The sequence below is a fragment of the Coturnix japonica genome, chromosome 1 (assembly GCF_054131305.1).
Source record: "Coturnix japonica strain WE chromosome 1, WE-NBRP24, whole genome shotgun sequence".
Classification (NCBI taxonomy): domain Eukaryota; kingdom Metazoa; phylum Chordata; class Aves; order Galliformes; family Phasianidae; genus Coturnix; species Coturnix japonica.
The window spans coordinates 44,604,481-44,619,573 of record NC_140663.1 but is presented as its reverse complement, the minus strand read 5'-3'; the positions used below and the strand labels follow the sequence as shown (position 1 = coordinate 44,619,573).

Genomic DNA, 15,093 nt, shown 5'->3' with positions numbered 1-15,093 from the left:
TGGGTGAATTTTGATCTCTGAGGCAGAGCCCTAATGCAATACAGACCCTTATGTCAGAGGTAATCAAGTGTTATTACAAGAGCTGCTGGCCGTGGGGCCCCTCCTGCGCGCACAGAGGGGTACATATGGAAGTCATTAACAAGTTTCAGTGGAGGATTTTGGGAAATTAACCCTTGCGACCCCAGAGCAGCGCTGGCGGGCAGCAGATGAGGAGCAGCTTCCCGCTGGGACTGAGCTGGCCCCAGGCAGCCTGGCAGAGGGGCCAGACCTCTCCATTTGGGCTGTGAGGATGAGCGGTGGAAGGAAACCATCTGCAGGGCTGTGTAAGCTTCCTCAGCAAACTGAAAGGAGTCAGCTGGAGAAATGTGTAACATAGCGTATAAAAATGCAAACAATTTTCTTCTAGTCCCAGAACGGTGCTTGAGGGGTTGTGAGGAAGTTTGTAATTTCTTTATAAGCTCCTTTAGGAGCCACCAAACGCAGCGCTTGGATGTGGGCCACGATGTGCTGCTCTGCGCCGTGGCTCAGGGGCAGGGTGGCTGCAGTCGACGTATCCCACCCACTGCTGAGAGCCCATGGATGTCACTGACAGTCCCTCCTGAGATGTAACCTCTTCTGATTTTGCTCTGTGCACCTTTTTCTGCCTCCAGAGTCTAAGGAAAAGGACTTCTGGCTCCCTCCGTAAAGCTGGCCACATCTGATGCACTTCTCACATCCTTGTTCTTCCCAAATTGGTTTCTTTTCTTGCACCAATCCTGATCCAAGACGTGCCCTCTCCTCTGGGATAATGAGGGTAGGCATGTGCTTTAAACTTCCATAATGTAACAATACTTGGCAGTCATTCACTGCTTTTCATCCTCAGATCTCAAATCAATTTGCTACAGCCCTGCGTGGAATTGACTTACTTGTAAGACAGAGACAAGTACTTGCTGAGCAATTAAAAAACAACAACAAAAAAGATTTTATTAAAACCCAAACTATGTCTTCCTCCTTTGGGCTGATTTTCCTCAAGCACAGCCCTGGCCACAGACATGGATGTTCTGCAGCCTTCGGCCGTGCAGCCCAAGATGCTCATTTCAGGCCAAATGAGAGCGGTTCATCACCAGGTCAGCGCGATCCAGTCAGAAAGCTCTTCCCTCAGCGAGTTATAACTGCTGCCATAAAACAGAAGCATTCCTGTGCTCGGCTGTAAATGGTGAAGAAATGAGCCAAGTGCTTTCCCACCACCCCCGGTTTAGGAAGGGAGGGAGGGAAGGCAGCCAGCGCACCCCAGAGATGAAAGGGAGTGAGGAGAAGGGCAGGAGATGTGGCCTCAACCCCTGGGTGGGCAGGAGGAGGGGAGCACACGTTGCTGACCCACCAGAGCTTCCCCTGAATGGCAGGGCATTGCCCAAAGCCACCTGGGGGATGGCAGGGTGGGCACAGGAGTGACAGGAGTGCACCTGGTTGGGTGGTGAAGACTTTCAAGCATGAAGACCGCGCAGCCTCTCTGAGCAACCTGCCTTCAAATGGATCCCCCCATCCTATCCAGCCTGGACTTGTTTCCATCCTCGCATCTCCTTCTCCCACCAGGCAATGCTGTGGTGAGCATCACTCCTTGCTGACCCCCTCATAGGTACAGGCAAGTTGCTCTTAGGTCCCCCAAAGCCACCTACTCCCCAGGCTGAACAGACCCAGCTCCCTCAGCCTCTCCTCGCAGGGCAAGTGCTGCAGCCATGAATATCTTGGGGTCATAGCCCTGAGCTCACTCCAATTTATGATATTTTTGTTGCAAAACAGAGCCCCAAACTGGATGTAATATTCTAAGCAGGGCCTAATGAGCAGCCAGTACAGGGAGATAATTGCTCCCTCGCCCACTGCTGCAGATGCGGTGCCACTGGGCTGCCCCATTCTTCCCTGGGGCTGGCAAGTGGATGGATCCCCCCACAGCACTAATTCAGCAGCCTTGGATCACAAGGCAGAGCCTCAGGAGGAGGGCAGGACCTCGCTGCCAGCAGCACAACAGAAGTCTCTTGAGATTAATTCAGCATCCAAAGAGCTCCTGCCATGAATAATGCGCCGTATCTCTCTCTGCACTGACTGCACACAGTGGTTCCTCAGATAAGACACCTAAAGCCAAGAGAGCAAATTCAGGGTCACATCTCTCTGCATTTGGTTGTTTTTTTTTTCCCCCCCATGCAGGTTTGAAGGGGAAAGGCAGAGCAAGCACAGCAGTGTGCCCACACAACACGCCCATGGAAGCCCACTGCTCCCTGATCCCATTCAGGTGTCCTCTTTTACAATACCAAACACACCAAACTCCTTCCACGTAGCTGCTTTTAGTCGCATGTTTGCAAGGATATCAAACCCGCCTGCACCCCTAAAACGAATCAACAACATTAAGATTTTTCCTAGCCCTATTTAATTCCTCCCTGTCCCACTCACTCTCCGCAGTTACAGCTCACTGATGCTGTGCCATTCTCTAGGATCTCAAAGCACCAGTGTTTCCTTCAAACACTCAGTGCAGGTCTGAAGACGCGAAAAATACTTCTGAAAATGTCACCCCTACATTTTTAGGAATTATGTTATGTACATAAAATTCTTATTGCATTACACCATAGGGTGAACTACGCCTGTTGTTCCCAGCTAGGACCACTCCTTTACATACTGCATCTGCTCTTTGAAAGAAATTCCCTTGTCATTCAGGGTCAGTTTGATTGCCACGTCTCTGCACTTAACTAACAGGGTTCCCAGTACTGCACGGGAATGAAAATATCATTGTGTATTCATTGGCTTTTAAAAATAATTATAAAAAACATGTTTATTAAAATTTAGGAATTGTATAAAAAAACCTTTGCCTCTTCTTGAGGCAAAACAAAACACTTTTTTGTAGCCCATAGATGGCAGCAGCATACTATCAGATGAGGAGAACAAGAGGCTCTGGACTGGGCCTGCTCACATCCTGCAGGGCAGAACCAACCTCAGACCTGCCTCCCAGGAGCACAACGCCCGTAGTATAAAGTAACTCATCTGCACTCCCAAAAACCTGTTCAAATAAAGCAATGCAGAAGCCACTCAAGCTGCACGTATTTGTACACGGCTGCAACATTTTTTCCCCAAAAGTGCTGATCTCTGAAGGGGCAGGTCTTGCATTTGTGCTCAGGTGCAGCCACATGGTCCCCTGTTAACACGTGGCCTCTGGTTAGCTTGTGGCCTGTGCCCACTGGTACCTGGGATGCAGCACTGCGGGGCCATATGACTTCACAAAGGCACAGTGGCAGCATAAACTAGCTTAGGCACTTTGGGTAGTGGGGCTGACCTGGCAGGACAGGCAGCTCACCCTGTTCTCAAAGCTTGTAAGTCATGACTGGAGCCAAGAGCAGGAAGAGCTGCTCTTCAGGCTTGGCTTCACCCAAGCTATATGGGGGAAGGTCAGGCATGTTGTGCACGCTTGAAGACACAGCTTTTGCAGCCAGTGGGCGCAGGCACCCTGCCCCGCCGAGCAGCCAGCCCAGCCCCTCCAGCGTGGCCGCGTGCATCCTTTCACCTTCATATACCCGGCATCATCTCCTAGTGCCAGCTGCAGAGGAGTTGGGGACCACGCTCGCATCCAGGGGTGACACCGCCGCCTCCTGTGGACATGTCCGCATGTCAGCGGTGGGACTGGGCAGGTGCCTCTGGCACAGTTCTCGCAGCATGGGCACAGTCCGGCGGCTCCGGCACAAGGGCTCAGAGAAGACCAGAGGAGTTCCCCCCATCTCATCAAAGTGCAAGGGGTTGTTGCGGGTCCCCGCCACCACCAGCTCCAGCAGCCGGACCACGCAGTCCGAAAACCAGTTCTTCAGGCGGAAATAGCCCTCTTGGAAAGAGATGCGGAGGCTGACGGGCCCAGTCGGCATCCGCACACTCAGGCTGAACAAGCAGTTCCCCTGCGAGCTGTCCCGCACCAGGTAGGTGCCGACGGGCTCCCGCTGCAGCTTGGCGTGGGCCTCCCCGACGGACAGTGGGCCCCAGTAGAAGTCACTGGCCTGCAGGATGTTGAGGGATCGCTCCAAGACCTCCCACTCGCAACTGCGAAACATCCGGAAGCGATCGGGCAAGCCGGGCGGCGCGGGGCTGGGGAGAACACTCCGATGCTGCCTTTGCAGACAAGCAACAGTGGTGCGTGTGTTTTGCAGATCATCTGGCCTCCCTCTGATCATCTCTCAAAGAGCCCATGGATCCCGGGGAGACGTCGCATTTACCATGCTTCCTCTGTCGCCTCTAGCCTGCAGGAGAGAAGCAGAGTGAGGCAGAGCCCTACATCCTGGCGCTGAGCAAGTGAGGACACCACACAGGGAGGAGAGCCGTGATGTGCTACCAACCCACAACTGTAGGTACACCGAGCAAATACAAGCAGGAGAAACTCCAGCAGGGCCACACCAGTGCAAGGGACCGGGTTACAGTGCTGCATCCATTGGGTTCATATGTTTCACAACTAAGGGCTTCTCAGCACATCCTTTAGGCTGGCTTATATCTAGCAGATCTCGTTATTTTGTGGTTTCCCTCTGCCGGGTGGTCAGGGGCTTTTCAGGGTAGCCTTGGAGTCTGGTAAGAGGAAATGAGATCCCAAGTGAGAAGAGATGAATTTCCCAAGCAGGAGGGTATCTTTCATTTTGGCATTCAGCAACCCCTCGGTTGCAGAACAGAACAGACAGCAAGACCCACAAGCAGCAGCAGGCAGAATAAGCCCTTCCCACCAAAGCCCAGGAACCATTCCCTCATATCAGGATGCTCCCAGATCCAGTCTGCAAGAAATCCAGGTTTACACCTCAAGTGCTGTGTTCAGTTTTGAGCCCCTCACTACAAGACACTGAGGCCACTGAGCACATCTAGAGAAGGGCAGCAGAGCTATGAAGGGTCTGGAGCACAAGTGTGATGGGGAGCAGCTGAGGGGACTGGGGTTGTTCAGCCTGGAGAAGAGGAGGCTTAGGGGAGACCTTATCAATCTCTACCATTACCTGAAAGGAGGATGTAGCAAAGGGGAAGTTGGCCTCTTCTCCTCGGAAACAGCAATAGGACAAGATGGAACGGCTACAAATTGTACCAGGGGAGGTTGGACATTAGGAAGAATTTCTTCTCAGAATGAGTGGCCTTGCATTGGAATAGGCTGCCCATGGAGCTGGTTGAGTCACTGTCCCTGGAGGTGTTCAAGAAAAGAATGTCACAATGAGGGATGTGGTCTAGAGCAGTCTCAGACATGGGCTGACAGTTGGACTCAATGATCTTACTGGTCCTTCCAACCTATTAATTCTATGATATGCATTACCATCAGCTTCAGAGCTGCCACAAGTGAGAGCACTTGTGCTGACACCAGGCTCTGCTGATGCCTGAGGAGCGTTTCTGCTCAGGACCATCCACCCTGCTTGTGCTGCAGGGATATCACCCCACTGCCTGCACATGCTGTTGCCCTCTCCCAGCCACTGTCCTCAGTTCCCACGCTGCCTTTTCTTCAACCCTAGAGACACTCAAGGCCGGGGTGGATGGGGCCCAGGGCAGCCAGACCTGGTGGGTGGCAGCCCTACCCACAGCAGGGGTTGGAGCTGGGCAGGATTTGAGGTTCCATTCCAGCCCATGCCATTCTATGACTACGATTCTATGATTCAGGCAGGTGTCCTCCCTCGCTGTCTCAACCCTGCTCATCTCCTGTGCCTCATGTTGACACCAGACTGTCTGCTTTTGGAAAACAGAGCCCTGTACCCAGAGATGCCATCAGCCATCCATCCAAGTCATGTCAATTACTAAAAAAGCGCTTTTTCTCTATGTGTGTGTGAGTACAGATACATACATAAACACAGAAACCACAGCCCCAAGTCAGAGGCTCGTTCTGTGTGAGAAGAGGAGCTGTCACATACCACTTCCCCAGGCCTGACAAGTCAGTTGCTCCCTGCCAAGCCCTGCCCTGGGTCCCCTGACACACTCCATTAACCCAGTCGCAGTTGCTGGCAGCACAGCCATGCTCAGAGCAAGCCCAACACTGTGCCCCAGCAGCCTGTGGTTCCCCCCCCCCCCAGCAGGCCCCACTCTGGCCATGGGCTCACTAGGGGAGAACAAAGGGACCCACCACAAAGGTGCCCAGCTGCACCTTGCCCAGGGTCATCTTTTCTCTCCTTATTCCTCTTTCAATACTCAGCAGTGGTATCAATAAAGCCACTGTCAGGCACGCCTCTGTTACAGGGCAATAGACTCTGGCCTCCATATACCCTGTCCAAGCCTGGAAAGCCTCTTCAGTGTCACTCTGTTTTCTACCCTGTGATTTGCAGACCACAACATCCCTGGCACTGCTCTGAACACTGCGGATCCTGCCCTTTAGCCACGTGTTGCTGTGGGAGGGAAATTCCACGCTAAGAAAGGTGGGAGGGGGAAGAAGGTGTTAAGCAAGTTGGGTTTTTTTCTTTTCCATTAAAAAAAAATAAAGTAAAAGGCAGCTGAAAGCTGTTCAGAGGGTTCAACCAGTCAGAATAAATCTTAGGGGAAGCTGATTTGGTGAACAGGACACAAGCAAGGCAACCATTAGGGCATGTTATCACCACCAAAGACTCAGCACTGCAGGCGTCACAAGAAGCTGCAGCATCTCCATCCCTTTCCTTTTCCTCTCCGTCAGCTGAGGAAGCTATAGAGCATTTTATGTGAGTTAAGGAAAGGGGAAAAAAAGGTAGCACTCCTTCTAAGAGCCTTCAAAAGCTTCAGCTGTGATGGGACCAAGAAGGAGCCCCACTCCCACGAGCAGCCACTCCTCCCAAAGGGCAACTTCTCGTGAGTCCGAACCAGAGATGTAGGTCTAGGTAGGACAATAAACCCCAACAGGAAAACAGAAGCAGGCAGATGCCTTTCATTTTCAGACTACTTTAAAAACAACAAATAAATAGATGATGAGGTGAGGCTGGAACTCCCTGATGTAACTCTAGGTGTCCCTGTTCACTGCGGGGGAGTTGGATCACAGAGCCTTCAAGAGTCCCTTCTAACTCAAACGATTCTGTGATTCTTTGCCTTGTTTAAGGCTGCAGACGCTGTTTGACAGAACAGGAAAACAACTGTTTGCCCCAGTTTTCAACCTTGAGTCACTCTCCTGAGCCCTTTAAGAAAAATCCACTGCTACTAGAAGTCTGGCTGACTAAGAACTGTGACTGTGTCATCATTTCAAATTCAAAGTAAATGCAAAAAATAGCACTCTGACTTGGTCTGAAATCTACACGTGGGTCATATCCTCAGACAGCACAAGTTTGCTTAGCTTCAGTATCCCAATTCCAACCGATGCCTGGTTGGCAGGGTAGCGTTAGTTAGCCCGCTACAAATACTTATTGGTGTTGCCTTTAAGGTTCATCTGGTTTGCCATACCAAGATTTGTTTGTTTTCCTTCCCCACTGCCAAACAGCCCCCAAAAGCTCCAACACCCAAGAACATTGCTGCCTCCATACTGTAAGAACAGCACTTACAGCCAAAGCAACATCCCCGAAGCACTGGTGTCCTACTGGTTGAAAGGCTGGACAAGTTCCCCCAGGCCTTCTGATCTGCAAGTTCAAGAGCTTTTCAAAACAAGTGCTCTTGACACGGGGCATTCTGCCTTCCTCCTGGCTCACTATCCAGGCAGAGCATTGCATTTTGCCTATGGAGATGGTGAAGCAGGCAGCTGTGTGCAGCTGCTGTGTAAGCCAGCCCTGGACCTGGATACAGCTGGCACTCTCAATGGTGGCTTCAGGCACCCAGAGAGGACTCATTCCTGCACTTTTCTTTCTTGGAGGGCTCACTTACCTCTTGAAATTTACCGTCCATAGGGAAGAGCTGCTAGATGTCAGGCCCGGATGTGGTCCCAGGTCAGGAAGCTTGATGCAGTGATGCTGAGTTTTTGCAAAGCTGTCCTTGAGAGCGCATCCATCCTCTGGAAAGAAAGAGATGCCCATCAAACAGATGGCTGAGCCCCTTAGTTGGCCGTAATACGGGTGTGAAATACAACAAATCTGGAGATGGTTGCTCCGCCTCAACCTGCTCACCCTGTATGACCGCAGAAGGCTTTATACAGCACTTCAGATAGCAACAGACACATTATTGGTGTTATTATTATTACTGCTGCTACCAAAGCCACCGTGTGATTAACTAGCAGACAGCTCGCAGATGCCCTAAGGACAAATGCAAAGACATTACCACTGTCATCATCTTTAGGAAGCAGAACCCATAAAAACCAAATGTTAAGAGATGATGGCAACAGGAAAAAGCTTTAGGAGTTGTAATAGTGAGCTCAAGCTTGCGCTCAACACGAGGCACAACACTTAGAGCATCCCATCAGAAAGCATGCAGCCAATCCTTGCTGCGACTCCTGATACAAGCAGGGTGCATGGTGCCACCCCAGTGTCAGTCACAGCTCCTCCAGCACAGCGTGGCCATGGGGATACTGCAGCTCTCACTATCTTTGATGCCATGGCCATAAATAAGAGCCTGGTGCAAGAATGACACCGTGTCTGACATGAAGGAATACGCAGATAAAAAGAACATGACACACACAAACTCACACCAAGCCAGAACCATGTTTCCCTGTACAACCAGCATTCAACCAGGATGCAATATGAAAAACCCTGTAAGTCTGTTATCTCGTACGAGGCAGCGCAACACTACGCATGCTGTGACATTTCCTGTTTCCACCTATAGATGGAATCATGCAGGGCCTTGGAAACCCTTCTATAGATCTTCCAGAAGGACTGCTCTTATCAAGCTCCTGTGATAATGCTGGAACCCCAAAACCCACAAATAATTCCACCTCCCCATAGATTTGTTGCTTTGTTTTTGTGCTTCTCACGCACTTTTCTACGATGTACCTTCTGCTTCACTGCTCTGCCGATATGGGCTAAAAGGTTCCTACCCAGGAGAAAGCCCACGGGATAGTTCGACGTGCTCCAAGTATTCCCCAGGGCAGGGCAGCCTGCATGCATGTTTGGTTTCTACATAACATGCTCCAAAAACAAATAAGTAATGACGGTGGCGGTCCGTAGGGAAAGCTAATAGCTTTTACTCACCTAACCAAAAAAGCTGGAAGAAACGTGGCTTTCACGGTCCCTTCCTCACACCTCTGAAACACTCTGTGAACTCAGAACAACTCCTTCCAAACCAAACAGCCTTTTCCCAGCAGTCCCAGCCCTGCATCAAACCATAACCCCGTGTCTCACACCCCGCCAGCTGACCCACGCAAGACTGGCTTTGGGCTCGGAGGTTTTCCCCCTCCACAGCAAAAAGAGAATTCAAATACAAAAATTGTTAGAAACAGGAAATCAGTGCGCCCAGCTTCAAAGCCACAGCTCGGGCTTCTCCTGCTGAGGCTGAGGGACACAGACGTGCTGCTGCCCACCTCTGGCAAACAGGCCGCTGGTTTGGGGACGCTTCTTCTAACCATGCTGGGCTGAACCGGCTGGTTTGGGTTGTCCCAGCTGCTGTCAGAGACACGAGTAAACCCTGAGACACGACAGCTGTCAATGGTCCCCACGATGCCAGCTGCCTCTCATTGAAACCATCACATTCAACAGGAAAGGAACTCAGGGGAGACACCAGCCCTTGGAAATGAGCAGCATCCGCAGGGAAAACTGGCTCAGCACCACAGGCTTGAGAGGGGAAGGGGAGGGCTGCTCCCTTTGCTCTCAGGCCCCAGCAGATGCAGGGGACCAAAATCCATCCCTGCGCTGTTGGTGGCTGGAATGAGGGGTACAAAGCACAGCCACCCTGCAACGCAGATTTCCAACACACAACATAAAGAAACTGGTCCCGAGAGTCAGAAGCCAGCAAGAAAAGACTTGAGCCATTAGAAGGAAAGAGCTTCAAGGGACAGTGAGCGATGATCCCTGCAAGCAGTGGCCACGGTCAGAGGCACTGTGCAAAATGCAGCGATGGCAGTGCCTGCCCCAACCTCTACAGCTTGCAAAGATGAAACGCTGGCGCTGGCAGAGCTGATATAAAGGAATACGAATTAGTGTCGGTGGGGAACAAATTTCCATGAGGATGGCTGTCATGAAAGCGAGACAGCAGGTAGCCAAGATAAACAAAATGAAAACAAATGGAGCTTTCAGTTTGTCAGAATGAGAAAGCCTGTGGGGGAATCCATCCTTCGGCTCACCAGGATGCCACCAGCAAGGGAGGTGAGGAGCTGCTGAGGAGCTAAAGAAGCAAGCAGAGTTTGGGCTTTCTCTCTTCTGTGTTGACTACTTAAAGCTACTCCACCTGCAGGGAACGATTGGAAGAGATGGGGAAAACTGAAACAGGGGGAAGTTGGTGGGGTGCAGCAGACAGTACTGAGGGTGGGAAGGCAACAGTAATGCCACCACCTGGCACACCTGAAATACAAACAGGCAGAGCTGAGACAACAGGGATGGGCCTGAGGATGGGTGGTGGGAAGCCACCTGCAGGCTTTCAGATGGAGCAGAGATGCAGGGGGTGCAGCAGGAGCACCCCTACTATCAGGCTGTTCTCTTTATGCTCTTTCATAAAACAAGAAGAGAGGAAGTTCAAAGGTAACTGAGATTGAACAGTAAGTAATTTTAAAACTCATAAAAGGGGAAAACTCAAGTCACACACACATTGAAATGCTGCTGGGGAAAGTGAGAGAGCTGATCTGAGAGCACTCATTTCTCTTCTTTCTCAAACTTCTCTGCTCTGTCTCTGTGAAGCACCCACCCCTCCATGCTCCTGCAGAGGAATCCAGCAGCAAAGGGCTTGTTTTAACATTCGCATTAAGCATCACCTTTAAAAACCACTCCACCTTTACACATACAGCTAAAGGGAGCCCAGCCAAAGGCACAGACCTTCCTTAGCCCAAGTTTGCTCCCAGGGAATGTAAGGAAGCAGACGCATCAGTGCTGAGCTGCAGAACCACAGGGACCATAACCCAAATTAATGTTTTCCTTCAGCATTTGCAGGGGGTGCTCAGACAAAGGCAGCTGAGCGCTGCCAGCTCCATGTGGCTTTGCCTGTGTCCTCTCAGGCAGGGCCAATGCTGAGTTCCTGCAGCCCCACAGCCTGTGTGTGCCCGCTCCCAGCACAGCCCGCCATCCCCTCGGGCTCACACACGTCTGTGTACACGCAGCAGCACACAGAGCATGAGGGGAGCAGGAAGGGAGAAGGCAGAGAATGTGCATTATCAAAATACCTTGAGAGCGGTTCTTGGAAATGAACAGCCTGCGAGCGTGTATCAGACATTCATTTCCTGTGAAGTGCATACAGGCCTTTTCATTTCTCCACTGAAGAGGACGAAAATAAGGGGCAGCTCTAAGGGCTCCAAAGACAACACGGAAACCAGCATTTAGCCTTTTTACTAAAGCTGAGTCGATACTGCTGTACTATGAGCTAACTGCTGAGCCCGGCCTGAGATTCCCAGAGCCTAAAACATAGGGCTTTCGACACCTCGCTTCTCCATCTCAACATCAGATCTTGCACTTGGTCAGAAGGGAAATGAACTTCACCTGGCTCATTCTGAATGTTCATTCCCTAATGCAAAGCCACTGAATCCTGCTGCCCCAAGCACCACTGACCTGCTTGGGTAAAGGCACTGAGGCCAAGGCCAGCAAAACACTCTGCTAATGAGTGCCTCAGTGGGGCTGGAGGGCGTGCATGGATGCCAAACAGAAGGCCAGGCAGTGAAGTGCAGTGCCAGGGGGTAAGCTGGTATCATGCCTGTCTCTCAGTACACACCAGCAGGGATGTAATTAAAGTAACAATTAGTTGCTTTCTTTGCTACAACACACCCTGCCTCCAGCATCGCACACACTTAACACCTCACTTACAAAACCCACCATCCCCTACAGTACTCCCACTCCCACCAATGAGGCATGGCCAGCCTGGTCTGCACCAGCCTCTAATGGAGGCCAAGGGATGCCCTATGGGAGCACCTTGCTGAATGGAAGAAAGAATGAAGCTCCAGAGAAGGAGAAGCCATGGAAGGAGCCCAGCATGCTCTCCTGTTTGTTTTTCGGCAGCCCAGCCACAGAATTAGTGACAGCAGCGAGGAATCTGCCCTTGCACAGGCTGCCCACCAGCTCCACAGGCATTCCAGCTGGATCGCAGACAGAGGCACCAGCTGCTATTCAAAGCTGTCATCTGGAAACCCAACTCAGCCCTCTCCAAACAGAGGCCTGGGGGAAGGGGGGCTACACCAGCCCACGGTGCCCCTGTGCTCCCTGACACCCGCGGGGCAGTTACCTGTCGCTCAGCACAGCCTGCAAACAAGCATCATCTCAAGCACGTGGCTGCAGCCTGCTGAAACCCCACGGGCAGTTCGATGGCTGTTTGTGGAATGAAACGGGGCTGCACGGCCCCACGAGGGCCCGCCTGGTCACCACCAAACGAAGCATCAGGAAGCTGCAGCTGCTTCTCATCCCACCCCGTTTTGCAGAATTAAGCACGGTCAGCATGTGGCTGGGTTTTGCACTGACACTCTCTGAGTGCAAACTCCTCTGCCAGCACCACGCAGCCCTGATATGGGGAGTTACAGGTTGAGCACGGGCTGCAGATGTGCTCCTTACCCCAGCCTTCCCAAAGCAATGGTCGAGCTGCATCCCCGTCCTTCCCTCATACTAGGGGACACACAAAAATGGCCACAGATAGGAATTTAACATTCTTGAGTTCCTCTCAGTTACCTTCAGGGTTCGTTCAGATCCTGTTTGCAAGCTCAAATTAAATTAAAAAACAAAAACCACGAAGGGGGGGAGGGGGAAGGAGAAGTCCTCAGAGGAGCACAGACCGAGCTTGCACCAGAACTGTCCGACAGAGCACCCGCCGCTGGGAAGGCTTAGAGCCGACCCTGCGGGAGCAACGAGCGGGGCAGCACCGGCGCAGGTGCGGAGCCGTCCGACCGACCCCGCATCGCCCAACCCGGCGCGGAAGGCGGAGAAGCGCGGAGAGCCGCTCGCCCCGCTCTCGGTCGGACCGCACGCCCTCCTCCCGGCCCCGGCTGCCTCCGGGCTCTCCGGAGCCAGAAGCAAAGAGCCCCCTTTCCTTTCCCTCCCCCCGCGCCCCGCTTACTCTCCGCACCTCCCGGCGAAGGGTCGCGCTGCCGCCGGGGCGAACGAGCCCTCGGCGCTGGGGCGCAAGCCGCGCTGCCCGGCCCTCCCCCGCCGCTCTCCCGCCCCGAAGCGAAACCGAGGCGGCCCCGCGCCGCGCATCCCCCCGCCCTCACCCTCAACGCCGGCCCGAGGCCGGGGCGAGCTTTACCGGGACGGGGGGTGCCTGGAGGGCGCTGCTCGGCCGCGGAGAGCGGCGCGGAGTGGGGAGGGGGGAGGGAGGGAAGGGAGGAAACCCCCCAAGTGTGGCTTTTCCGAGGAAGGAGACACGGGGGAGGGGAAGGGGAGGGGTTTCTCCCTCCTCCACCGCCACCCCGTCTTTCCACGGCGTGGCTTCTCCGAGTGGGGAAAAGAAAAAAGAGTGCAGAAGAAGTTAGAAAAGTTGCCCAGACTGGAAGAGAGAAGGGAAAAGGAAAGAAAGAAAGAAAAAGAAAAGTGGTTCTGAACGCCCCTCCACTGCGGGCTCGGCTCCTCAGCATCCGCCCCCCGAGGACCAGGGGCCTGGCCCCCCCAGCCCTGCTCGCACCGCCCCCCGGGCTGCCAGGGGAATGGGGCTGCGCGGAGCCCTCCGGGCTCACGGGCGCCTTAAGATGCGTGTGTTGTCCCGGTGCGCCGGATGAAACGATTGGAAACCTCGGAAAAACGGGAGAACGCTCCAAAACATTCCGGAGATAGAACGGTACGGCGCGTTGTGCACAGCGTGACCGTGTGGCTGGTGAAAAAGAACAGGAGAAAAGACAAACTCCAAAATTCCATACAAACCCCACAGCTGCCAAAGGCCCAGCTCACAGTTGGGCAGGGCTTGCACCATTGGAGCTCTGATTAATCCATACGCTGCAACCAGGTCATAGAATCACAGCATGGTTGGGTCGGAAGGGAGCTCAAAGCCCACCCAGTCCCACCCCGTGCTGCGGGCAGGGCTGCCACCCACCCCCTCAGGCTGCCCAGGGCCCCATCCAACCTGGCCTCAAACCCCCAGGGATGGGGCACACACAGCTCTATGGGCAGCCCAGTCCCACGGTGGCTGTTGGCCGTGCGTGCACGGTGGATCGCTGTGGGGCAAAAGCCATGCACAGATGCAGAATACAGACGTGCTATGGCTGTTTTGCACCGGTCTGGTGATGCAAAGCGGCTGTAATTCTGGGTTATGCAGCTGACTGCAGGAGTTTTACAGCTGCTTTGCATTGCTGGGGATCATGAAGCAGTCAGAAGCACACGGAATCCAACCTGCAGCCTTGCCAGAAGTTCCGCTAAGTATTGAGACATTGGTCCTTGTTTTTCCTTTCAACCAAGCATGAAGATGCTGCTGACCACAGAAGAATTTCGGAGCTTCCAGAGGAGCCAGCGCAAAGCCGTAATTCTTTTTCAGGGAGGACCTGCCGCTGGGGCCCTAAATCACGGCAGGGCCAAAATGCTCATCCGTTCCATTTTTGGTTTACGAGGAGGCTTGTCACACTTTTCTTTGTATTTTTGGATGGCGGCTTCAAAAATATCCTGTGGTTTGTTTTACAGTTGCCTAGTAGGGAGCCAGTTTCCCTCTGTGGGTATTTATAGCATTCGTTGGGTGATTTCATAGGCTCTACCAGCCACCTTGCCTTAATGCTAAGCGGACTACTCTAAATTCTTCCTCTCTGTCTTTGCTTTAGAAAGTAACTGCATACCCACGGGTCTCGCTCTTTCCTCCCTCATCCACTTGGAACTGAGACCTCGCAGCGGTTACAGCCGCAGTGTGTTGCAGCAATCCTCTCCAGCAATAAAAGCTGGTGAGACGTGACGCCGGGGCACTGCTGACCACAGTTTTCCAAAGCTCAGACTTGACTCACAAGGACAGGGATGCTGAAGTAGTTTTGCGTCTGCTGACCTGAAGGAGGAAGCAAATAAGGATAGGGCTTTTTTGGGGTGGGGAAAGTGACAGCATAAGGTGGTGAGAAAAAGGATCGAGGTGGGGAGAATGAAGCACTGAAAATCTGGAGCAGAGAGAAAGAGAGGTGCAGAAAAGCAACCTGAGAAGAACACAGAGGGCAGGGGGTGTGCTGGGGTG

The 15,093-nt window shown here is 52.9% G+C and overlaps 1 protein-coding gene across 12 annotated transcripts; it reads right to left on the bottom strand.

Moving 5' to 3' along the window:
• Positions 1–2,785: 2,785 nt before the first annotated feature.
• On the bottom strand, positions 2,786–13,576 carry LOC107313381 (suppressor of cytokine signaling 1-like). 12 transcript variants are annotated; one of them, XM_015861525.3, is made up of 5 exons: positions 13,204–13,540; positions 7,771–7,897; positions 4,980–5,158; positions 4,344–4,566; positions 2,786–4,247 (listed from the first exon to the last, which is right to left on the bottom strand). In XM_015861525.3, exon 5 carries the CDS (start codon positions 4,179–4,181, stop codon positions 3,543–3,545), a length of 639 nt encoding a protein of 212 aa, XP_015717011.2. In that variant the 5' UTR covers positions 4,182–4,247; positions 4,344–4,566; positions 4,980–5,158; positions 7,771–7,897; positions 13,204–13,540; the 3' UTR covers positions 2,786–3,542. The 12 variants fall into 12 exon arrangements, with proteins under 12 accessions (XP_015717011.2, XP_015717026.2, XP_015717017.2 ...); XM_015861540.3 differs by having other exon boundaries at positions 13,169–13,526; XM_015861531.3 differs by lacking the exon at positions 13,204–13,540 and adding an exon at positions 13,024–13,163.
• Positions 13,577–15,093: the final 1,517 nt, after the last annotated feature.